General features: G+C 61.7%; 2 protein-coding genes across 12 annotated transcripts; one reads left to right on the top strand and one right to left on the bottom strand.

Annotated features, from left to right (window-relative positions):
* The first annotated feature begins 1379 nt into the window (after positions 1-1379).
* TNIP1 (TNFAIP3 interacting protein 1) lies at positions 1380-17372 on the top strand. Of its 11 annotated transcripts, none has more exons than XM_074604472.1 (18): positions 1380-1522; positions 8585-8755; positions 9774-9896; positions 10199-10281; positions 10496-10564; positions 12639-12830; positions 13036-13130; positions 13209-13290; positions 13531-13620; positions 13863-13928; positions 14090-14221; positions 14312-14440; positions 14769-14891; positions 15228-15353; positions 15692-15772; positions 15935-16129; positions 16386-16476; positions 16830-17372. In XM_074604472.1, the coding sequence occupies exons 2-18, from the start codon at positions 8614-8616 to the stop codon at positions 16853-16855; spliced, it is 1845 nt and encodes a 614-aa protein (XP_074460573.1). In that variant the 5' UTR covers positions 1380-1522; positions 8585-8613; the 3' UTR covers positions 16856-17372. The 11 variants fall into 11 exon arrangements, with proteins under 11 accessions (XP_074460573.1, XP_074460569.1, XP_074460567.1 ...); XM_074604468.1 differs by having other exon boundaries at positions 1403-1522; positions 16835-17372; XM_074604466.1 differs by having other exon boundaries at positions 1403-1522; positions 13528-13620; positions 16835-17372.
* Positions 17373-18018: 646 nt separating this feature from the next.
* On the bottom strand, positions 18019-21259 carry GPX3 (glutathione peroxidase 3). The gene is made up of 5 exons (XM_074604477.1): positions 20838-21259; positions 19532-19685; positions 19190-19307; positions 18891-18990; positions 18019-18797 (listed from the first exon to the last, which is right to left on the bottom strand). The coding sequence occupies exons 1-5, from the start codon at positions 20922-20924 to the stop codon at positions 18591-18593; spliced, it is 666 nt and encodes a 221-aa protein (XP_074460578.1). The 5' UTR covers positions 20925-21259; the 3' UTR covers positions 18019-18590.

Genomic DNA, 21259 nt, shown 5'->3' with positions numbered 1-21259 from the left:
GGTTGAAATGTGCCCCGTTCGCCCAGCAGCATCCACAAGTGGATTTCTTGGGCGCCTCGGGCTGCTGGGCCACTTCTACTCGGGATCCGCACCATCAGACATGCACAAAGCCCACCCTGCTCACCCCTGAGTGGGGTCAACGTGGAGGAAGCTAGTCCTGATCCAAAAGAAGCAGGAGCAGACGGAAGGAGGGGTCCGCGCCTTGTGCTCCTAGTCGCCCCGTTTCCTGCAGCAAACATGGAAGCAACGAGGGTGCCTTCACATGAACGAGCCTCCACTGAAGGTGCTGAACTCAGCTCTCCATGCCAAAAAAACCCCGTAGGCTGTAAAAGTGTCAGCTATGAACACACCTTCACAGCCACCCAGGCGTGCTCATGAATCACAGCTGGGTCAAGTGAGGTTTCTCTCCTGGGAGCACAGTAGGACCGAAGGAATGAGGAAGGACCAACGGGACCAAAAACTTTTGGTTTTCATAGTGAAATTCATCCTGGCGTTTGGACCAGCCCAAGCTGGCGACCTCAGGTAGAAACACAAAGACCATCTGGCTAGAGAGTTGGAGAGGCACTGGGGGAGAGCACGCCATCGACCGACCACCAACACGGGTGCCTGGGCTGCAGGCAGTCCCCAGACCCCACGGCTCCTCACCCCTCCTGCCAAGCACTCACTTTCCTACCACCCAAACCAGCCAGACTAAAGCAGGGCACTTTTCAGGCCTCACAGTTCACTTCTGGCGAGTGTAGACCGAACCCCCTGCCAGGTGCAACCTTGTGCCTGCTGGCGAGGAACCAGGGAGCCGAGATCAGCCCCTGTAAAACAGAAACACTTAAATCCCTGGCATTTATTCCAGCACCAGCTGGCTCCAGCCTTGCTTCTGACCATCAGTCGTCTGGGTGGATGGTTTCCAGGGACTACCTGCAACCCTGGAACACCATCACCTGTCTGGCTCCACCAGCAGAGCCAGCTCTTCCCCGCTCCCTTGGGAAGACACATCCCGTTCTGACTCCAGAAATCACAGAATCATAGCATAGTTCGGGTTGGAAGGGACCTTGAAGATCTTCTAGTTCCAACCCCCCTGCCATGAGATGGACGAGAATGGGATGGAAACACGCATGGGACAATGACAACACCTCTCGCAAGACACAGCAGGTTCCCCGGGGAGAAGCACGACGTGTTCACGAACCAGGCGAAGTCGCTCAGAAACCAGGCGAGGAGAATGATGTTGTCCAAAAGTGAATCACAGCCTCCACGACAGCCCCCCCCCCTCCCTCCTTTCGCTGACTAATATCTGACAGGGCTCAGTAGCCCCTGGAAGGAACGGCAAAGGAGAGCCCTTTAAGCGGTGCCTGGCTCCTTATCAAAACCACGAAGAGGCTGTCTGGGGCCTCCATCATGGGGAATTCCCCTTCTCCATGCCTAAAAGTAAGCACAGCCGGGCCAGCCTTCCTGCATTTGGGGATCGCAGCTGGAGAGCGCCTGGTCCAAAGGACTCTTGCCGCCCCGAGCTCCTCCGCAACCCGGCTGGGTGAGTAGAGCTATGCTTTTTTCAGTGCGAGCGTGGCCAAGACAGAGCGAGGTTTGGCTATTTTTTGCAGGATGAAACATTATCTTATAAACAAGATGCTGTCTGGTTCTGTGGGACTGCATTTAGCTTTGACTCTAGGTTTTCCGAGGACTTACAGAATAGCGCTGGGCTTCTGGGGTGAAACAAGCCCTTTGGGGAACAGAAGGGACGACACTGCCTGTGCGTGGGGTCCTGCTGTCTCGTCCCCAGTTGAGACCTCGGACACAAGGACAGCCAAAGAGCACACCGGGGTCCCAGCACCCACTGAGCTGTGTCATAACCCAGCCAGGCTGCCAGAGCAATGTCCTGGTTGGAGGAAAGAGCAGTCAGGGAAGGAAGTTTGGTTTTGTTTTTTTTTTTTAATTTTTACAATCCAAACCATCAAATCACCAAGAAGCGGTGGAACTGTCTGAGCCGAGCTGAATAGAAAGCCAGGACTGGGACCGCTGGAAACAGCACGATCACCAGCGAAGGACACGGCCCTGAGCCCAGCAGCAGTCACCTAAGGAGGAAATGTCAGCACAGGCAGAGAGCAAGCTGTGTGCCTGCTTACAGCAGGCTTTGTTTCTGGTTTGGTGTTTTCATATGTATCTATAAAAAAATAAAACACCTTCCTTGTGGCAAAACCAACACAAGAAAGAAAACCAGGTAGCGCTACGGAGCTAGTCTCAAAGAGCTACCCGAAACCAGGAGGCGTTCCCTGTGGTTCTTCCTCCTCTGGCTGATTTCTGCTGTTCACAAATACACTATTACCAAAGCAGCAGCACAGAGGAAAAGGATCACTAATAATAAGCGCTCCAGCTGGGGGGTGCGATTTCCTTGTGTAATGTTAAGTCAGTGACACAGCCTCGGTGGGGAATTCTCCCTGCCCCAGCTGCCGAGCCTCAGCAGGCCCACACCTCCCTCCCGAGGCTGCGGGGAGAGCCTGGGACCACCACGGCCCACCTCCTAGCACAGACAAGCGCCCAGGCTCTCCTCAGCGCGACCTCCCCTCAGCTATTTGCCCACATTCCAAAACGGCTGCACCCGACAAGCAGCACCGGGGCAGCCCCACTGGCAGGAAGGCGCCGCGGCTGGGCCCTGCCCTCCCCTCGGCCCCGCCATTTTGTCTCTCGATAAGCCGGGGGAGCCGCTGCTGGGCTCGGGCCTGCCGTTCCCCAACAAGCGGAAACCCTCCTGACAAGGTGGCAGACCGGTTCCTTCCGCCCCTCAGGGCCCCACTATGCTTTGGGGGGGGGGGGGGGGGGGGCGCTCCGCAGGACCCCGCGCAGCCCCAGGGAACCGCGAACGCGCAAAACAGCCCCTCCGCCATGACAAGCCAGCCGCCTCCCCTGCCCTCCCTTCTTATACCCTCCGCTCCGCGCCGATTGGCTGCGGCGCCTGTCCGTCAGGCTGGGAATTTCCCGGGGGCGGAACCTCTGTCCCGTTCCCCCCCCCGCTTCCTCCCGTGCTGGCGGCGGAGCGGGGCGGCACCAGGAGCGGTACCGGCGGCTGCTCCGCTGCGGGGGAGCACCGGCAGGTGAGCTTGGAGCGGTACGGGGGTTCTGCTGCCCATGGGGAGAGGGGCCCACGGGGGTCTTACCGGGCACCGGGTCGTGCTGCCCCAGCGAGGGGTCCCGGTGGTGGGGGGGGTGCTGGTGGGGCTCGGGGTTGTGCGTTGGGTACGTGTGGCCGGTTCCTGGGATGGCGATTTGCCTGGGCCGTCGGGGTGAAACCCAGGAGGGGGGCGGGGCCGCGCCGTCCCCCGGGGACCGGCCCGGGGGCCGCGGGCGGGTCGCGGTCGTCGTGCCGTGCCTCGGTTTCCCCTCTCCCGGGGCAGGGCAGGGGCTCCCGGCACCCCCCGTCGCTCCCGAAGGGGCGGGGTGGTTGCCGGGGAGCCCGGGTTCACCGAGGGGATGGGGGGAGAGGAGAAGGGCCCAGAGATGGGATGTGGAGCGGGTGTGGGGGGGCCATAAAGGCGGCCGAGGCTCCAAGGAGCCCCCCAGGCGATGGAAGGAACCACATCAGATGCGGATCCCGAGGCTGGAATGGTCGGAATGGGGATGTCAGCATCCCCATGGGAGGGGGTGCCCAGCTTGCCTCCCCATCTCCCCTCCCTCCGCTCCCTGGAGCCCCCCACCGAGGGCGGAGGAAAGAAGGATGCTGCCTGTCAGCCCTGCTTTGGGGTGAAAATAGCTCCGGGTGGGATTTGGTGGGGACCCACCGCCTCTGGGACATAGGGCTGTCCCATTCCTCAGTGCCCCTGGGCACAGGTAGCCCCCTTTACCAGGGAGGCAAACACAACTTTTCCCTTTTAGCTCGTTATTTCCATCCGCTCGGGTGGGTAAGAGCTGTTCTGCCACCACGAGCTCTTCTGGAGTGCAGATTTCACTGGGAGCGCTGGCAAAGGCCACCGGAGCGTGCCGGAGCTGGGAGACTGGACTTTGGGCACTGGGGCAAGTTCTGGAGGCAGGACTCATCCTTGAGAGCTGTCTCGGTGGCAAGGAGAAGTAAGCAATAAGTAAAGAGGAAAGGCTTTTTTGCAGCCTTTGGCATGATTCCTGGCTCTGCAAGAAATCCCACGACGCCCTTTCGGCCTGACCTGTGCCAAACAGACCTATTTAGCACGGGGCCATGGGTCGTTGGCTTGCCAGCAGCTGGTACAAAGCACTGGTGGGTGGAGGAGGCTGAACCATCTACTCCCGTGGCGTTGCAAATTTCGTTTTAAAGCAACGATTCTTACGCTATGGGTGACAGAGGTAGCTTGGCTGGTGTAACTTCGCGGTGCCGCTGTCTTCTGCTGCTTGGTGGTTGCCCGGCTCAAGCACACCAGGTTGGACAGGAGTCACCTGGATTGTGCTGGAGCGGCAAGGAAAGGGGTGGCCGTGCCTTGCTCTGCTTTTGAGTGCTGTGTCAAGCAGCCATGATAGCTACCGAGCTCTGCGGGGGGAAGAAACGGAGCAGGCAACGTGAGGCAAGGTGTCTTTGTAGGGAAGACAGGGTCTTGCGTAAAACCCCACCAGGCTGCGCAATGGAACCCCACCACCGGGTCTGGCCGCCTCGTCAGGAGCAGGTTGTTTTGTGGAGCCTCTGCGGGAGGTGGGTTTCGCGGGCGCGAGTGGGATTTCTGGCCAGAGCACATCTGTAACATCTGCTGCCTTTCGGATGGGGCTCTTGCCTTTCCCTCTCTCTCTTTGCATCTGGCCAGGCTGGGAGGAAAAATGCCTCAAGTGGAGGTTCAGACCTTTACTCCCAGCCCAGTGCCCTGCAGTGCCCACAAACTCTCCTTGGTATTGCTTCCTCGTGAAGCCAGCTCTGCGTTTGCTTCCCTGCAAGTGGGACCAGCCCAGGAATGGTTGTCCCTGACTGGGGAGCTGCTGGAGCTCTGGAGAGGAAAAGAAACCAGGCTGGGGGCTGTGGCATTCTGTCATTTTGTTGATTTCCAGTAAAATGATCAAACAAAACAAAACAAAAAAATCCCTCCATAGTGTCTATCTGAGCGACTTATGCTTTTCCTCTGGGGAGGAGGGATGCCGGGGGCACGCCAGCCCCAGTCATGGGAAAACGATGCTGGCAGCCTGCGGGGATTTGCTTTCGCCTGGTGCGATGCAGGCGGGGAGGAGAATTCCTGGGAATGTTGCATGCCGGGGGTAAGGAAAACCCCCATTCTCCGAAGGGCTGGGCCGAGCCCCCACAGTGGGTTGCGGGATGGGAGTTGATGGGCTGCCAAGCCCGTGGCTTCGGGAGGCCGGTCTCCACCCCGGGGCTCGCTGCCGAAAGCAAACCTCCAGCCGTGCCAGCCCGCTCGCCGCGCAGGATCCGCATCCTCTGCCATCGTATCTTTAGCTGTTTATTAATTTTAAAGCGGGAATCATTTCCTTCTCCCACTTCTGCGTGGCTGCTGTGGCCCCGGTGGCCCTGGCAGTGCTGCATGGTGGGGAACAGGCTGTCCCCGGTGGCCCTGGCAGTGCTGCACGGTGGGGAACAGGCTGGCCATGGCTACACGGCGATGAAGCCCTCCCCAGCCACTGCGCAGCTGTTTAAATACCACCCTGCTTCCGCCTTCGCCTGGGAGTCTCCCTTGCCCTCTCGCTCTTCTCTCTTTTTGCTGAGTTGTCATAAAAATTTACTACCTAAAGGTCTCGATGCCCCGCTTGCAACCAGCGACGCCCACGGGTGACCGCGGCGTCTGGCAGCCTCTGCCGGCGGCTGGGCACGGAGCTGGGGAGCTTTACCGGGCAGCCATGGTCTGCAGCTGGCCCTCAGCCCCCAGGGCGGTGAAATAACCGGCAGATTAGCTTAGAAACTGTTGATCGGCAAAAAGAGAAGGTGTTTCCTGGTGGTTGGGTGGTTTCTTCTGGAGTTTGTGGTAGTCGTGTTTGCTTTGTGTTTCTAAGCATCCTTAGGTGCTGGTCTGTCATCCTCTTTCACCTCCCCCAGTGTTTTTATTGAAACATGAGATTTTTTTGCTGCAAATCTCACCTTTCAGAACACTTAAGGGAGGGGGACGGACACCAAACGCAAGACAAACCAGGACTGGGAACAGTGACCTGGTCCAGGGTCCTGTCCCCAGGGTCCCAGCGGCTCCTTGCAGAAATGGGGCTGTTCCTCCACCCCAGGCAAACCTGCCCTGACCCTGGTGATGGGCTCAGATGCTGTGGAATCCCTCCCCTCTTGCTGGATTTTGTTTGCTGGTGAATTTGTGGCTGGCTGGCTGTGCTTCTGGCTGTGCTTTCCGAGATAGTTCAGGTCCTCTCCCCGGCTGCTGTTTGAAAACAGCTCCTGCCACCCCTCTGCTGCTGTCTGCCTGGTGGGGTGCAGACCTTGGGTAGAAAAATCCTTGCTAAAACCACGTGATTTGGGAACAGCAGAGGCTTTTGGTGGCTCCATCCGGCTGGAAGAATACGAGGTCGCTGTGAGTGAGCTCTGCTGGTGGGCGAGGTGGTCAGTGCAGCTTGGGTTTGGGTGTTTGGTGCCACGTTGCCTTGCGGGCAGGGACGCGCAGGGGGCAGGGGACCTCCCATGTGTGCTGTGGGGCAAGGTGGAGACCCACGTTTTGGGGTCTGGAGTGCAAGAAAATGGGGGCTGGTATTTCAGGCTGCTGCAAACCTACATGGGGAAAGGCTCCGATGTGAGAGAGCAGCTTGTCCTCACCTTCCCGACCCACACCTGGGTTTGTCCTGGCAGAGGACATAGACACCCCATGAAATGCTTGCTGCAAGGTCGCTTTGCAGAGCTTCTCCCAGAGCCCCAGGTTTGGATGTGGAGCAGCACATGGTGACCGGACACGGGTGAGAAACAGGCTTAGGTCCCCAGCCTGCCTGTGACACTGTCCCTGTCCTCTGTCAGGGTGGCCAGGCCAGTAGCATGGCCACAGGTGATGGCATTCCCTGCCACGGAGGTCCCCTGGCCATGTGCATGCCGCCACCCCATGCTGGGCTCCATCCTGCCTTCCAGAGGGTCTGCTCCGGGAGTTTTCCTCATCCCATGGTGGAGAGCTGGGGGGGAATTTCGTACTGGCCGTGATGGTGCTGCCCGACATTGGGACCCACGGCATGGAAACTGCCCCGGTTCTCCTGCAGCTTCCTATCAGCTGCTCTGGGCTCCAGAAATAGCCGCTGCTTGGCCCGCGCTGCAGCTGGGCAGCTCCCGGCCATCACCACCTCCAGCTGCTTGGGATGGGGTGTCAGCTCCCCATGGGGGGCCGTGGGCACTGGGGGGCTCGGCAGCACCCGCAGAGGAGGAGGAAGGTGAGACCTACCAACAGATGCATCTCCCAAAAGCCTGTGCGTAATTCCCTGCCCCCAAGGCAGGCGTTAATTGCCGCTCCAGTTGCAGACACTGCCAGGTGGCAGTTGTCATCTGGAAAGTCCCTGCCGCTCCCTGGCAGCCAGGTCATCTAAACCGGTGATCAGCCCGGAGCGCTCGTGGCATGGGCATTAGTCTGAGGTCGAGATGGTTTCGGGTACGGGCTTCCCCAATTCCTCTTTCCAAATGGTCGCCCCTTGGCTCCCTCCCGCTCATGAGCACCCAGCTGCCTTGGCTGGGGCAGGGGGGGAGCACATGGGGGTGCTCCCGTGGTGTCCCCCCACAGCTGGCACTGACAGGCAGCACAGCAGCCCCAGCTGGCATCGCCCCCAGGCTGTCTCAGCTGCTGCACTGCCCTTGTTTATAGCAAGCTGGCACCAGGGGTGTATTTTTGATAAGTTGGGCTGTAATTCACAGCAGCTGCTTTCTCACCCCCAGGAGATGGGCAGAACCTGGGGCCGGGATGCTGCCGGCCGCCCCCAGGCCAGACCTCGGCAAGGGGAAGCCCTGAGTCACCCAGGAATATAAGAAATCAAAAAAGCATATAGCACACTGCGTGCAGGTGTTTCCTCTCCTTGTACTTTGCTCCTGGCCGGGCGCACGCCTGGTTATTCCCCATGCTCTGATTTGGGAAGCTGTGCCATCGGCAGCTGGTTTCTCTGGCTGAGCCGGAGGGCAGAGCGGGTCCCTGCCTGGCTGCCAGGGTTTGTGTCCCCCTGGCGCTGCCCAAACCGCCCACCAGCTGCAGGTTAAGGCTTCTGGAGCTGCAGATACTGCCTCTCCCCAGACCGCTCCCCACAACCCTTTCTGCCCTCCAGAAATATCCCGTGGCAGGCGGGATGCTCCGGTGATGGTCTCCGGGTCCACGCTGGCGTGGGTGGATGTTCCTGGGCTGGGTCCCCGTCCCCATGGGGATGCAGGGGCAGGCAGCTATGACCTCCTTGGGGGCTCCCATGCCCCACAAGGGTGAGAGCCAGCCCCAAGCAGGGCTGCTGGTGATGCCTTCTCGCATGACACTTCTCATGGCCCTGAGTCACCCCGGCACGTTCACCCCAGGCAGGGCTGGAGGGGGAAGTGCCTTCACCTGGGACACTTCTCTGCTGGCTGGCGAGCAGGGAGGCAGCGCTGCCTCCACTGGCACGGCACCCCAGACCCCCGCACGGGACAGGGGGACCAGGGGACATCAGCACCGTCTGGAGCCAGAGGAAGGTGACACCGTACTCCATTGCCTTGCAGGGATGCCTGGCTGGGAGGCAGGCGACTGAATGGCGGGGATGGAAGGGAGAAGACCCTACCGCATCTACGATCCTGGTGGGGGGACGGAGGAGAATGGATCCGCAGCCTTTGAGCGGCTGGTGGAGGAGAACGCCCGGCTGAAGGAGAAGATGCAGGGGATCAAGTCTATCGGTAACTGCTGGGGGATGAATTTTGCCTTCAGGCGAAAATTTCCAGCCTGTACCCATCGAGCCTGGGGGTTTCTTGCCCTGTTGAGGAAGGGGGCTATAAGAACCTGGGGGTCTTGGCACTGGGGCAGTAGCAAAGCTGTCCCTATCCTGGGGGCTGAGCAGGATGTCCAGGCTTTGTCACACAGGGGTTCAGAGGGAGCAAGGCTTTTGCTGAACCCTTGGGGTGCTTTACGGTGGGATGAATGGCTGAAAAAAAGGAAAGTGGTGGAGCAGGGTCGGCTTCCTGGTGTTCTGCAGTGGCAGGTTGCAGATGCCAGGATCTGTCCTGCCTTTGACGAAAGCCCCTACCTTTACAACCCCTGTCGCATCAGGGGCTTTTCCTGGGTGCTGCTCAAAGACCCCAGGCGTTGGGTGCTCCCCGCAATGGCAGGGAGGTACCAGCAGTGAAACGCTCCAGACGAGTCCTTCCACCGCCTTTCTCCTCCTCGGCCACCTTCCCCCACCCGCCCCTGGTTTTGCTTTCGGTCTCGTGACCCAGCTTCCGCTTTCGAGCCCCGCTTCTGCAGCCGAATTTCCACCTGCCTCGTGATTCCCGTCCTGTCACCATGCCCCTACCTGGGACTGGGACCTGCCGGCATGGGAGCAGCCACACGGGGTGGGGAGAGGATTTGCACTGCTGGTGCCAGAGCCCAAAGCAGGCAGGCTGCACCCCTAGGTCCACCACCTAGCCTTAAATTTGTCTCTTCTGGGAAGCGGAGGAGACCTCGGAGAGATGCGGTGCTGCCCTTTTGCCTCCTGTACCCAGTCCTCTGTGTGTCAGCGTGGGGGACTCTGCAGCTAGCAAGCCACTGATAGAGCTTTGCCATGGGATTTGGGCAAGAAAAGTTGTTTCTGGATGAAGAAGGACCATACTGGGCACTTTTCCACCCAAGCAGGGGGCTTGGTGCTGGTGGATGGAGCTGCTGCAGGGTGGGCACTGAGGGAAAGGAGGTTGAGCATCTTTCTGTTGTCTACCGCAGGAGAGCTGCTGGAGGAGTCCCAGGTGGAGGCATCCAAGCTGCGGCAGAAGGCGGAGGACCTTGTGAAGGACAATAAAATGCTGATAGCCTCATCTTCCTTGGAGGACCTGGTGGAAACTGGAGGTAGGAGCCTTGCTGAGGAGGGATGACCTGATGGCTTGGGATCTTGAGCTCAGGGGAAGGGAGGTGGTGTGAAGGACTTTCGTGACAGTTTCTTGCAGCCCTGTCATCTCTGGAGTGTATCAAACCACTGCTGTCCTGCCTTCTCCTGGAGGGAGGTTTCTGTCCCGTCCCCATGGCTGGGGTAGAAACCATCCATTGGTGCCTGACCTTGCAGGGTACCGGCTTTCTGCATCCCCTCACCAGACGGAGAGAGGCTCTGCCTTCCAAAAGACTCATTGCTACATCCTCTCCCCTCTCCGCAGCCGTCGGCCCTGATCCCAGCTCCACACAGGCCACCCCAGGCAGCACCCAGCCAGACATGGAAACACGGAAATCTCCTCCAAGTGTGAGTCTGGTGAACGTGGCATGGCTGGAGGGAGACCCTCCATCTGGTTAAAGCAAAAGGAGGCAGCCTTGAGTCTCTAGAAATGGGGATAAATCTGAACAGAGGGGTCAGCTTCCCCGCTGTGCGCCCATCCCAGCTGTCCCTGTCTGCGCGTGGTGGGCATCCTGGGTTGTCATTCCCCAGGGAGACCTGACCTGGCTGCCTCCCCTTGCAGGGATCCTCCTTGGAGTTTGAGATCGTCACTATCGAAGCGCAGGGGTTTCCCCGGGAGAGCGGGAGAGTGGTGAGTGCCCTGGTACCTGCAGGGTTTGGTGGACGGGGAGTCGAGCCGGTTGGTGCGGTGGTGGTACTGGGGACGCAGGAGGGTGTGCAGACAGGCAGCAGTGTGTCCCGGTGGCGTAGCTGCCCACAGGCAGGGCTAGGGGACCCGTGTCAAGGCGGCCCTCGAGCAAACCACAGAGGAGGGATAAACTGCGCCCAGGTGTTCCTAGGGGAGCAGAGCCAGCCCCATGTGTGACCCCCGGGACAGTGCTCGTGCTCCAGTGCCCAGGCACTGCCACCGATGACAATGAGGGGACCTGGCCAGTCCATGGGAGGAGGGAACCATGCAGCCCCCGTGGCTGGTCCTCCCTATGTCTCAGTGGGGCTGGATGGCTCAGGAGCAATGGCACGTGTGCCCCAGCGTGTACCGCTCCTCTCGCCTGGCCGAGGCGGGGAGAGGGGACAATGTGCAGGCTGCCCTCCAAGGACGAGGGCTCCTGAATACAAGTGGCCTGGCTGGGCTGCCTGGGCCCAGGGCCAGCAAAGCAGACCCATCCAGATGGGGACACTGGTGTCCCCAGATGCCACGTAACAGTGACAGGAAGAGCTGTGATGTCCCGAGGAGCTGTCAGCGATGCTTTCACACTCACCTCCTGATGCCCACGCTGGGTGGGAGGACCAGGTCTCTTCTCCAAGTCCCCCTGTTGCTGACAGGGTCTGCCCCAGCCAAAGTACCTCCGTGCGCTCTGTTTGCTGCCACCTGAACATCCCCCTGCCTGGCACTGCTCATCCTGTCCTACTCCAGCTTTTTGGGTGTGCTGGAAGGGAGGGGAGCAGGGATGAGGAGCCCAAGGGGGACAAACATCAGCTTGCATCGCCCGATGACAATAAGGGGACGTGCTCTCATTGCACATCCCTGTTTGCATTGTCCGGAGAGGCTCCAGGAGGGGCTGTCTTGTTGGACCCCACTGTGGTGCAGCTGTGGGGCGATGGAGGATGGGGTTGACATCTGCTTGGCAATGGGCTGCTGGCACCTGAGCCGAGTGCTAGTCCCATGCCCATACCCAGGCTCTCCTGGCCCCCCTGGCTGGGCTCGGGTCCTCACTGCCTCCCCTCGCCGGGTGGCACAGGCGGAAGGAACCAGCCGTGCTGTGCCCCACACACACCCTCCGGTGGCAGTTTCAGGGCTGTAAACCCGGGGACAGGGTGCTGGGGACATGCGGTGCTGCCCGGGGCATTCCCACGGGCGGCTGGGTGAGTCAGCGGGGCTGGGAGCAACGCGGGCAAAGGTGTGCCAGCGCGTCCTCACCTCCTCCCCAGTGTCCTCACCTCCTCCCCGGTGGCGGTGTTGTGCCTGTGGTGTCTCCTAGGCAATGGAGGAATTAACCAGACGCACCAGGAGAGGATGAGCCCGTTGGGGACACCCCTCCTGCGTGGGTGGGGGTGTGTGCCATGACACTGGTGGGTGCGCCCTGACGCAGGTTCTCCCAGACACCTTTTAAATCCCGTGTATCACCCTCTTGACTGCCACCTGCCAAAGAGCTTGGCTTCCCGGTGCCTGCTGTGCCGTGGTGGGCAGGGGAGCTTCAGAGCCATGCTGGGGGACGGGAGGAGGGAGGAGACGGAGGCTGGGGTAAGACCACTCCTCACGTGGCAAACCTCAGCTCCTGGCATGGGCTGGGGCATACGTGGAAAGGACAGTCTCAGGAGCTGGGATTTCTAGTCCTGGTGACAACAGGGAGAGCTCGGGGGAAGAAGGGTTCAGGGGTGGAGATGACTCTCTTGCTGTCAGCGAGCTGGGAGCGGGGTTTGCTCAGACTGCTGAGGGGCATGGGGAATCCACGGGCTGGGAGAGCTGCTCTAATGCCCCCCTCCACCTGGGGACTTGGTGTCCCATGTCCAGCAGCTGGGAGTCAAACCTCTACAAAGCCGACGCAATTTTTCAGCAGACCGAGGGCTGTTGCAGAGTCTCTCAGTGCTGGCCCAGCTCCACACCGTGGCCCTGGATGGGCGACCGGGCTCACCTGCCCTGAGAGGGAACTTTGCACTGCTCCTTGAACTGATCTGACCGTGCTTCATCCCCTCCCCGTCCCCAGGACTTGGAGCAGCCGCTGAATGAGGATGCCAACCTGCTGCCCCAGCTGCAGCAGCTGGAGAACACGCTGAGCGGCTGCGCCAAGGAGGCCAGCAAGGACCAGGTCTTCGTGCGCATGGGCTACATGGCCTCTGAGCTCAAGCGCCTGGCCTCCAAAGTACACAAGAATGAGCAGAGAACATCATTCCTGCAGGTGAGTGAGGGCTCTCCAGGTTCTTCCTGGGGGTTTTTCCTGTATCTTTTTTTTTTTTTTTTTTTTTTTTTTTTTCCCACCAAGCCCCTCCTGTCCAACCCGAGGTGGACATCCACCTCCATGTCAGGGCTTGGTGGGAGGTGGGTGGCCAGCGAGGCTCCTGGGGCTGGCAGCGGTCCTCATGCTGCTGGTGTTTGCTCCCCAGACACTGTGTGAGACGCTGCACAGTGAGAACAAAGAGCTGCGAACCAAGCTGGAGCGGGACCTGGAGCAGAGAAACCAGGCGCTGGAGAAGCTCAGGTGAGGGTGGTCAGCAAGGAAGGGGTCGGGGCTGCCCTGGGTGTTTCTTCTTGCTGACCTGTCCCTCCCTGCCCGCAGGTGCGAGAACCAGGAGCTCCGGAGGATGGTGACACTGAGCAGCCAAGACAGCGGGAAGAGGGAAGCTGCCGAGCAGCAGCAGGTGAGGGAACAGCATCGCCCTCGGAGAGGGCTGGGAAGGAGGCAGGGAGCCCGCTGATGCATCAGCAAAGGTGGCCTCGTGTTAATCAGCCCCCCAGTTTGTCCCAGTATGACCAGCAGGACTTCTCGGGGTCTAAAGGGGATGGGGGAGGCCGTGGGAGGGGAACTGGCTTGTGTTTAGCCGGCCTTGGGCACAGCCTCCGCAAAAGCCCTGAGGGTACCCCCCGTGCGCGTCCAGCAGAGCGGGGCTGCGGTGGAGAAGGCACTGGGCAGAGGAGAGCTGGAGGCCAAGGAGAAGAAGGTGAAGATCCTGGAGCACCAGCGCAGGGAGGTGAGGACCAGGCTGGGAGGGAGGCACTGCCAGGAGCAGGGTGGGAGCGGGCGGTGGGGAGCTGGGATGGCATGGGGAGACTGGGGCAGGGCTGTGCAGCCGCAGGGAAGCGCTGCTGGAGCCAGGATCTCCATCCAGCTGATTCCTGAGGTGCTTTCGTAATGGGAGGCTGCTGTGGAACCACCATGGCTGGCTTGGGACAGGGATTGGGCTCCCATTCAGCCATCCCTCTCTCCCTGCAGCTGCTGGAGGTGAATAAGCAGTGGGATCAGCACTTCCGAGCCACGAAGCAGAAGTATGAGCAGAAGGTAAGGCTGGGTGCTCAGAGCTGGGTGCTCAGGGAACACGTCTCTGCTGGGAGACCTGGAGGAGACCGGCTGTGGGGAAAGGTTTGGGGGCTGCTTGCACCTCCTTTCCACCCACTGTGGATCCTTCCAGGCAGGCCAACATCCCTGTTCCCTCCTGGCAGGTCACGGACCTGCACCAGGAGCTGGCCGAGGCTCGCAGGGCATTGACCGAGCTGGAGTCGGAGCGGGAGCAAAAGCAACGGGATTTTGACCGCAAACTGCTCCTGGCAAAGTCCCGGATCGAAACAGAGGAGGCGAGTCCCACGGGAAGGGTGGCAGGGAGCTGGGGAGCTGCCCGCCCTGTCGCCCTGCCCTGGCTGATCCCCCCTCTCTGGGTCCTGCAGGCGGAGAAGGAGAGGCTGGCCATGGAGGTGAGGGACCTGCAGCAGAGGATGCGGTTCCTGCAGGAGCAGCTGGCTCCGGTCACCAGGCAGCGGGAGTACCAGGAGAAGGAGATCCAGAGGCTGAACAAGGTGGGGGCCAGGGCACAGCCCCTCCCTGCAAAACGTCTTTTATGCTCTCCGGCCTCTTCTTCTCTCAAATCTAAAACTGACCCTGATCAACCCCTTCCCGCCCAGCTCTTTGCCCAGGTGGGAGCTTGTGTCAGACAATACCCACCACATCGATCTCCTCAGGCTCCCAGGGAAGGAGGATGGGGAGGGGGTGTGTCGTGGTCCCTCTTGCTCTTGCCCAGTTGTACCCGTTTCCCACGCTGGGCATGTTTGCATGGCCCTCTGGAGATGTCATGGGCACAGCACCTTGCTCTGACCACCTCTCCCTGTTCCTCCTCTTCCTCTCCAGGCGCTAGAGGAGGCCCTGAATGTCCAGGCCTCCCCACCGCCCATCTTTGCCAGCACCATGGAGACAGCTGGGAAGGTGCCGCAGCAGGAGCTGCTGACCCAGAACGAGCTCCTCAAGCAGCAGGTAGGGCAAGATGTTGCAGCTCCTGCTGCTGTAAAGGTGGGGAGGGAGCTATGTGCCCTGGGATGCCCCAACAAAGAGCCTGGTGTGGCCAGGAGCAGCCCAGCAGCCGTAGCTGGGTGTCCATGCCACAGTGGTGGGAAGCAGGGACCGAGCTTCAGCATTTACCAGGCCTTCAGATGGAGGGACCATGGCTGGGGGCCACCGTGGCAACCTACCTGCCTGAGGCTTGGTGTAGCTGGTGGGATCAAAGATGGCAACGCAACGATGGGGGGGGGGTGTGTTTCGGGGAGGTGCCCACCCTCGGCCAGGTGCACCCACACCCCTCCCTCCTGCCAGGTGAAAATTTTCGAGGAGGACTTCCAGCGTGAGCGGAGTGACAGGGAGAGGATGAATGAGGAGAAGGAAGAGCTGAAGCAGCAGCTGGAGAAGCTGCAGAAGCAGTTGGTCCTCTCCAACAACCAGGTGAGCAGTGCTGGGTGCCATGGGCAGCCCTGTGCCCCCTCTCCCCCCCCCGCCCAGGTACGTCAGAGGTGCTTGTCCCATGTCATGGCCCCTGTACCCATCTCGGAGCAGGGGCTGAGGTGGGACAGAAGGGATGGAGTGGTGGTTTTGCTGCCGCTTGTCACTGCTAGAGCATCTCCTTTCAATCCTCTCTTCCTCCTGCCCCTCTCCTGGGAATCTGAGGCGGGGGGACGGGATGGGACCGGTGCAGGCATTCCTGTGGAGCATTGCAGCACCCCCTGCCCCACAGACGAGGGGGTGGCAGGGTGTGCTCTGCACTAACCCCCCCTTGCTCCCAGCTGCGGGCCTCCAAGGATGACTGCCAGAGGGAGAAGGAGGAGAAGGAGAAGCTGAAGAAGCTGCTGAAACAGCACAAACAGGTAGGGATGGGGGAAAAACCCTTCCTGTGTCAAGGGGCTGGGGGCTGTGGGCCTGGCCCCAGCCCCTCGTCTCCTGTTGAGGGGCAGCTCTGAGCCAGGCGCTGGGGGATGGTGGCGGTGGGCTGCCACCCCCATCCCCGGCATCTCCCTGGCTCCTCGCAGGCTTCTGGAGAGAGACTGCACGCTGAGCCGCTGCCGGGGCCGCTGGGCCCTACCTGCCCCATGTACACCTACCAGTACAGTCCCCCCGTGGCTCACCCCATGTACCACGGCTTTGACGAGTGGCAGCAGATCCGATACCCGCCAGCGATGCCGGGCGAGCACACGCCGGGACAGAACTTCCACCATTTTTCCCCGGTGAGTGTCTACCTGTGCCGGCAAGAGGGTCCCATGCAAGCGGGTCTGGGACTCAAAGCCGAGCAAGCAGCTCCTCCAGGGCCACCAAGTCACCGAGCGGGGAGCTGAGCACACGTGTCCTGGTGGCCAGACAGGACAAGGCTCAGCCCTCTTCCTCCCCTTCCTCCTCCTCCCACCCCAGCAATCAAACACAGAGCGCAGCCTGTGAGTCGCATCCCTGGTAAATAGCTTTTTTCTGTTCCATCTCCTCCTGCAGCCCGAGTACCCCTGGCGCCCGCCCTGCGCCATGGCTCGCAGCCAGAACGCCCAGGCCGTGGCTGGGGTGAAACCGGTCCCCAAGGACTTGGGTAAGGCTCAGACCTTTGGCGAGGGGAGGGCTCCTGTCCCTCACCCTGGGAGCCCCAGGCGGTTGGCCGAACACTTGGGGGAGGGATGGGGGGGATATCTTGCCAGGCAGTGACCATTTCCCTTCATCCCCAACCTCTGATCAGACGAGGGGACGATTCTGCTGTGGGTCGGTCCCTGCTGCATCCTCCCCGCAGCGTTTGAAGACAGGCGTGAGCCTGAGCCCCAGCATCCCCTGGGCTTATGGCAGTCGGTGCTCTGGGGGAATGGCCATCCATGGCTGGCATCCCTGACACGGGGCTCATCTGGGCACGAAGAGCCGTGCTCACCCCGTGCCACCCCTCTTGTGTCTCAGAACAGGCAGGTCCCGGATTGCCCTAATGCCAAGGACCGGCTGAGCTGCGATACCGGTGGAAGAGGAGTAGGGTGTGTGTGTGTGCCCGTGTGTATATATCTAGGAGCTTCCTCCAGCTGCCTCCCCCGGTGCACGGACATGTGGTGGACATGGCTGCACCCATCGCCAGGAGCGGCTCAGCAGTGCATCCCCCCGGGGAAGGTGCAAAGGAAGGACCCGAGGTGCCATCGCGGTGGTGGCCAGCACAGGGTCAGCCCCCCATAGCTGTCCCCTTCCCCATGAGGCGTCAGGCCTGGTGTCGCTGTAGACCCGAGCCAGGTCTTCAGGGAAGAGGAGCCGGCGTTTCCCAGGAGCTGCCACAGTCCAGGGGGCTTTGCCGTGGGTCTCGGGGCGGCTCAGCCCCTGGAGCAGTGGGTGACAGCGGGGGGGACTCTCCCGGCGGTGGGAGATCCCACGCTTGCAGGCGGGTGGGTGCCTGCCCGCAGCCACAGCCCGGGCTGAGGGTGGTTGGTGTCTTTGTATTTATTGAAGGACTGAAGTGTAGCTGAGTCTCTCTGGTTTTATCCCAAAAGCCGCTTCCTCTGGGAGGGAGGCCAGGGCTGCTGGTCCCCATGTGCTCAGGTGTGTACCGCGGGGCTAGAGTGAGAACAGGGGAACCCAGCCCCATCCATGCCCCTCACCTCCGTCTGGGTGCTGGGTTCAGCCCCTCTCCCTCCCCTCTCCAGCCCCCCCTGCCTTTACCAGGGTAGGGACACCCCTGCTCCCCCCTCAGCCTTTCCCTGCAGCAATGGCCGTGGGGCCCGTGTCTCACGTGCACCGAGCCAATCTTGCTCCAGGAAAATAAGTCTGGAAGGGAGAAAAAAAAACTACCCCAACAACCCTATTTCTGTAAGCCTGGCTGTCGTGTGACAGCAAGAGGAATGATGGCCCAGCATGCTCCTTGCCCGGGGCTGGTCCCTGCTTCCAGCCCCTTTTTTGTGCCCCCCCTCCCTGCAGTGACACACACATACCCCCCACATCATCTCCCCAAATGCTGGGCTGTGATGATAAATCCATGTTTGCAGTTGCCCTGGATAAAAACGGAGTTGCTCTAGCTGGGAGCCATCCCTCGCTGCACGTACCCTCAAACTGGCCCCTCTGCCCCTCACTCTTTTCCCCCCACCACCCCTGGCCAAGAAGTGGGGCTGTGTGTTTGCAGAGCCTTTATTTGGTGGGTTCTATGGCGGGGGTGAGGGGCCGGCCATCCCCAGCCGGGAGAGGAGCACGTCTCTGCACCGGGACCGCAGGCAGCTTGAATGCACTGAAGAGCCGCTCTGTGTCCGGCAGGATCGGGCCAGGCCCGCCCCGCGCCAGGGGCTTTCGGGCCAAGCCTTCATGGAGACGTGGTCTTCTGCTCCGGGGGCAGCCAGCCCCTGCATCCCCCCACTGCCCGGGATGGCAGAGCTGGGAGCACAAGGGGACGCAAGCTGGTGGCCAGGAGGAGATGTCACTACTAGGGATGGAGGTGGGACACGGGGTTATTGGGAAACGTCCCCTTCCCATCACTGAGGTCGCTGCCACTGGGTTGCCCAGCCCAGCATCATCCTGACCAGGGGGTGGCAGAGACGGGAGCGATGGGGGGGACAGCGTGCTGGCTCAGGGTTTGGCTCCTGCTGCTGGGGAGCATCCCAGGAGGGGACAGACGGGGAGCAGCCCTGCAACAGCTCGGGGGGTGCCAGCGGGTGGGGGGGGGACCACCCCCTAAGCCGGCATCCCCCACCTCTACTGGCCCTGCTGCTGCCTCATGTAGGCGATGATGTCATTCTTCACGACGGCGATGTTGGCGCGGTGGTACCAGCGCATGACGGGCACGCCATCGGGGCCCACCAGGAACTTCTCGAAGTTCCACTTGATGTCATGGTTCCGCAGGGGCTCCCAGAAGAGGTTTTTGGGGTTCCCGAACTCCTCCGCCACCGGGGGACAGGCGTTCTGCAACAGAGGACCAGCACATCACTGCCTTGCCTCCCCAAAAAAACAAGCTGGGCACTGTCCCCCCACACCCTCCACCACCACAGCACTCACCTTCAGGAAGGTGTAGACCTTCTGCTCCTTGGCCCCATTCACATCCCCTTTCTGGAAGAGCTGGAAGTTGGGGACAAAGCCACCCCCCGGACGGACATACCTGCAAGCAGAGGATGGGCAACATCATGCAACAGGTAGCTCTCCATGCTACGTGGGGGTGCCAGGGGACCCCACAAGCCCTGTGCTTTTGGGGGTCACAGCCAGCAGGAGCTGCAGCCTATGCACCCACCGCCTGGCTGGGGACCCCAGCCCAGCCTTGGGGCTCCAAGTGCCCCATAGCCCCCCGCCACCGTACTCACTTCAGCGCAGGGAGGATCTCTGAGTTCTGTCCGGGTTCCTGCTTCCCAAATTGGTTGGAGGGGAAGCCCAGGACGACCAGCCCGTAGGGCCCCAGTTCATTTTGTAGTGCATTCAGTTCTGCAAGCAGAGATGGGTTAGCAGGGGACCAGATTTATCCCCACACCTGCACCCACCCCCTCGGAGCATCCCTGGCCATGCCCGGTCCTGGGACGCAGGTGTTACCCCTTCCCTCCCCAGCTCCCCGGGGCAGGACGGACCATGGGGACCTGCCAAGGGCTGCACACCTGGGTGACGTTGCCTGTCCTGTCCCCCGGGGTGCCCGTGCCCCGCGGGACCCTTACCGAGGTACTGCAGGGTGAGGCCTCAGTACGTGGCCACGTTGACGAAGAGCACCATCTTCCCCGCGTACTTCCTAAAGGGGACGTACTCGTCCCCATCGATGGTTAGGGCCCCGTAGTCGTAGATGGTGCCCTCCACCGAGCCGTAGCATTTCACCTGTGGGGCGAAGAGCATCCCATGGGACCAGGTTGGGGGCTGCCAGCCGCCCCCCTCACCCGCCCCACGGCCACCCACGCCAACCCGAGCAGCAGGTTCAGCCCTGGCGCTGGCTGAGATGGCAGCTGCCAGCTTTGTGTCTCCTGCCCCAAATGCCGCTGGCAGCAGCCAGGCTCCGGCATGCCAAGGTCGCCGTGGTGGCTTGTGCATGCACATACATGTGCACATACGTGCATGCCCGGCCAGCGGGGCTGGCTGCAGCTGGAGGGATGTTTACCCAGCCAGGGTCAGGCGGGAAGGCGAGAGGCTGGAAAACGGCCGGAGCTGGCGTGGGGACACCATCCCCAGCCTCCCCAGGGCTGCAGGCAGGCCAGACCCTGCCACCCGTCCAGGGCAGGGGCAGACAGGGCGCCCAGGAGCTGCTGTGCCATGGCCAAGCCAGGCCCGGGCAGGAAGGGATCAGGGCTGGATCAGATCCGTGCAGGGAAGGGCTGGGGTGGAGCAGCCTCTGCCTGCAACGCTGCAGGGGTTAACCCAGGGGAGCCCATCTCCTGTTGCCATCAGGGGACCTAAGCTCACCCAAGGGCCACTGAGGGGCTATTTTGGGAGCTGGCAGGAGATAAAAGTCACAAGGGCTCTGGCCCGGGGAGCTCAGCCTCCGTGGGGCTGGCCAGACCCTGGCCGCAGGGCTCTGCTTTGCCCCCCAGGGACAGGGAGACTGGCCAGGGCCCGGGGGGTGACAGCTACCCCTGCTCTCTGCCCATAGGGACGTGGGGACACAGCGGCCCCCACACCCTCCAAACATGGGTGCACCCCCCTGGACACTGCACATGGAACAAAAGCCCCACGCTTTGCCCCTATGGGGGTCACTGGGGGGGGGCGCGGGGGGGGACACGGGACACAAGGCTCTGTCCCCCTCTGCCCCCAACCCCAGGACAGTGATTCATTCCTCCATGCCAAGAGCTAGCTCACAAAAATCCCAAAATCCTCCCCCCCACCCCCGTGATCCAGGCACCCGGGGGTCACAGGACCACCGTGCCCCACTCTACAGCAAGCCTTGGGGACAGGCGGGTCCCCAGGGTGCCACATCCCCCCCTCACCCCCCACCCCTCCCCGCAGCCCCTGTGGGGGGGTGTCCCCCCTTTCTCTTACCTTCTCCCTCTCCTGGCTCTGCCCCGGCTGGACGAGCCCAGCCAAGAAAAGGGGCAAAATCCAGGCGCTGCGGGACCAGCCCCCCATGGCCGGGGCGGGCGTGGGGTGCGGGGACCCCTCCTCACACCCCCGGGGGAGAGCGACACACACGACACACCTCTCCCCGTCGCCTTCTGCCACCTCCGAGCCCGGCAGCCGAGAAATAGCTGCTGGGCTGAGCCGGGGGGGGAGCCAATCTGCCGGAGGAAGGACGGGCCGAGGGCTGAGTTAACCGTGTGGTCCCTGGGACGGACAGGGCGGCCATGGGCGGGGGGGGGAGGGGGATGCGGGGAGGAGGAGGAGGAGGAGGAGGGGGGTGGGGGTGACAGTGCCGTTGCTGGCACCTCGGAGGGGCAGGGATGTGGGGACAGCCATGTGCCGGG

This window comes from Larus michahellis, chromosome 11 (assembly GCF_964199755.1).
Source record: "Larus michahellis chromosome 11, bLarMic1.1, whole genome shotgun sequence".
NCBI lineage: Eukaryota > Metazoa > Chordata > Aves > Charadriiformes > Laridae > Larus > Larus michahellis.
Note: the sequence above shows the minus strand (reverse complement) of the source record. Positions and strands in the feature narration are given on the sequence as shown.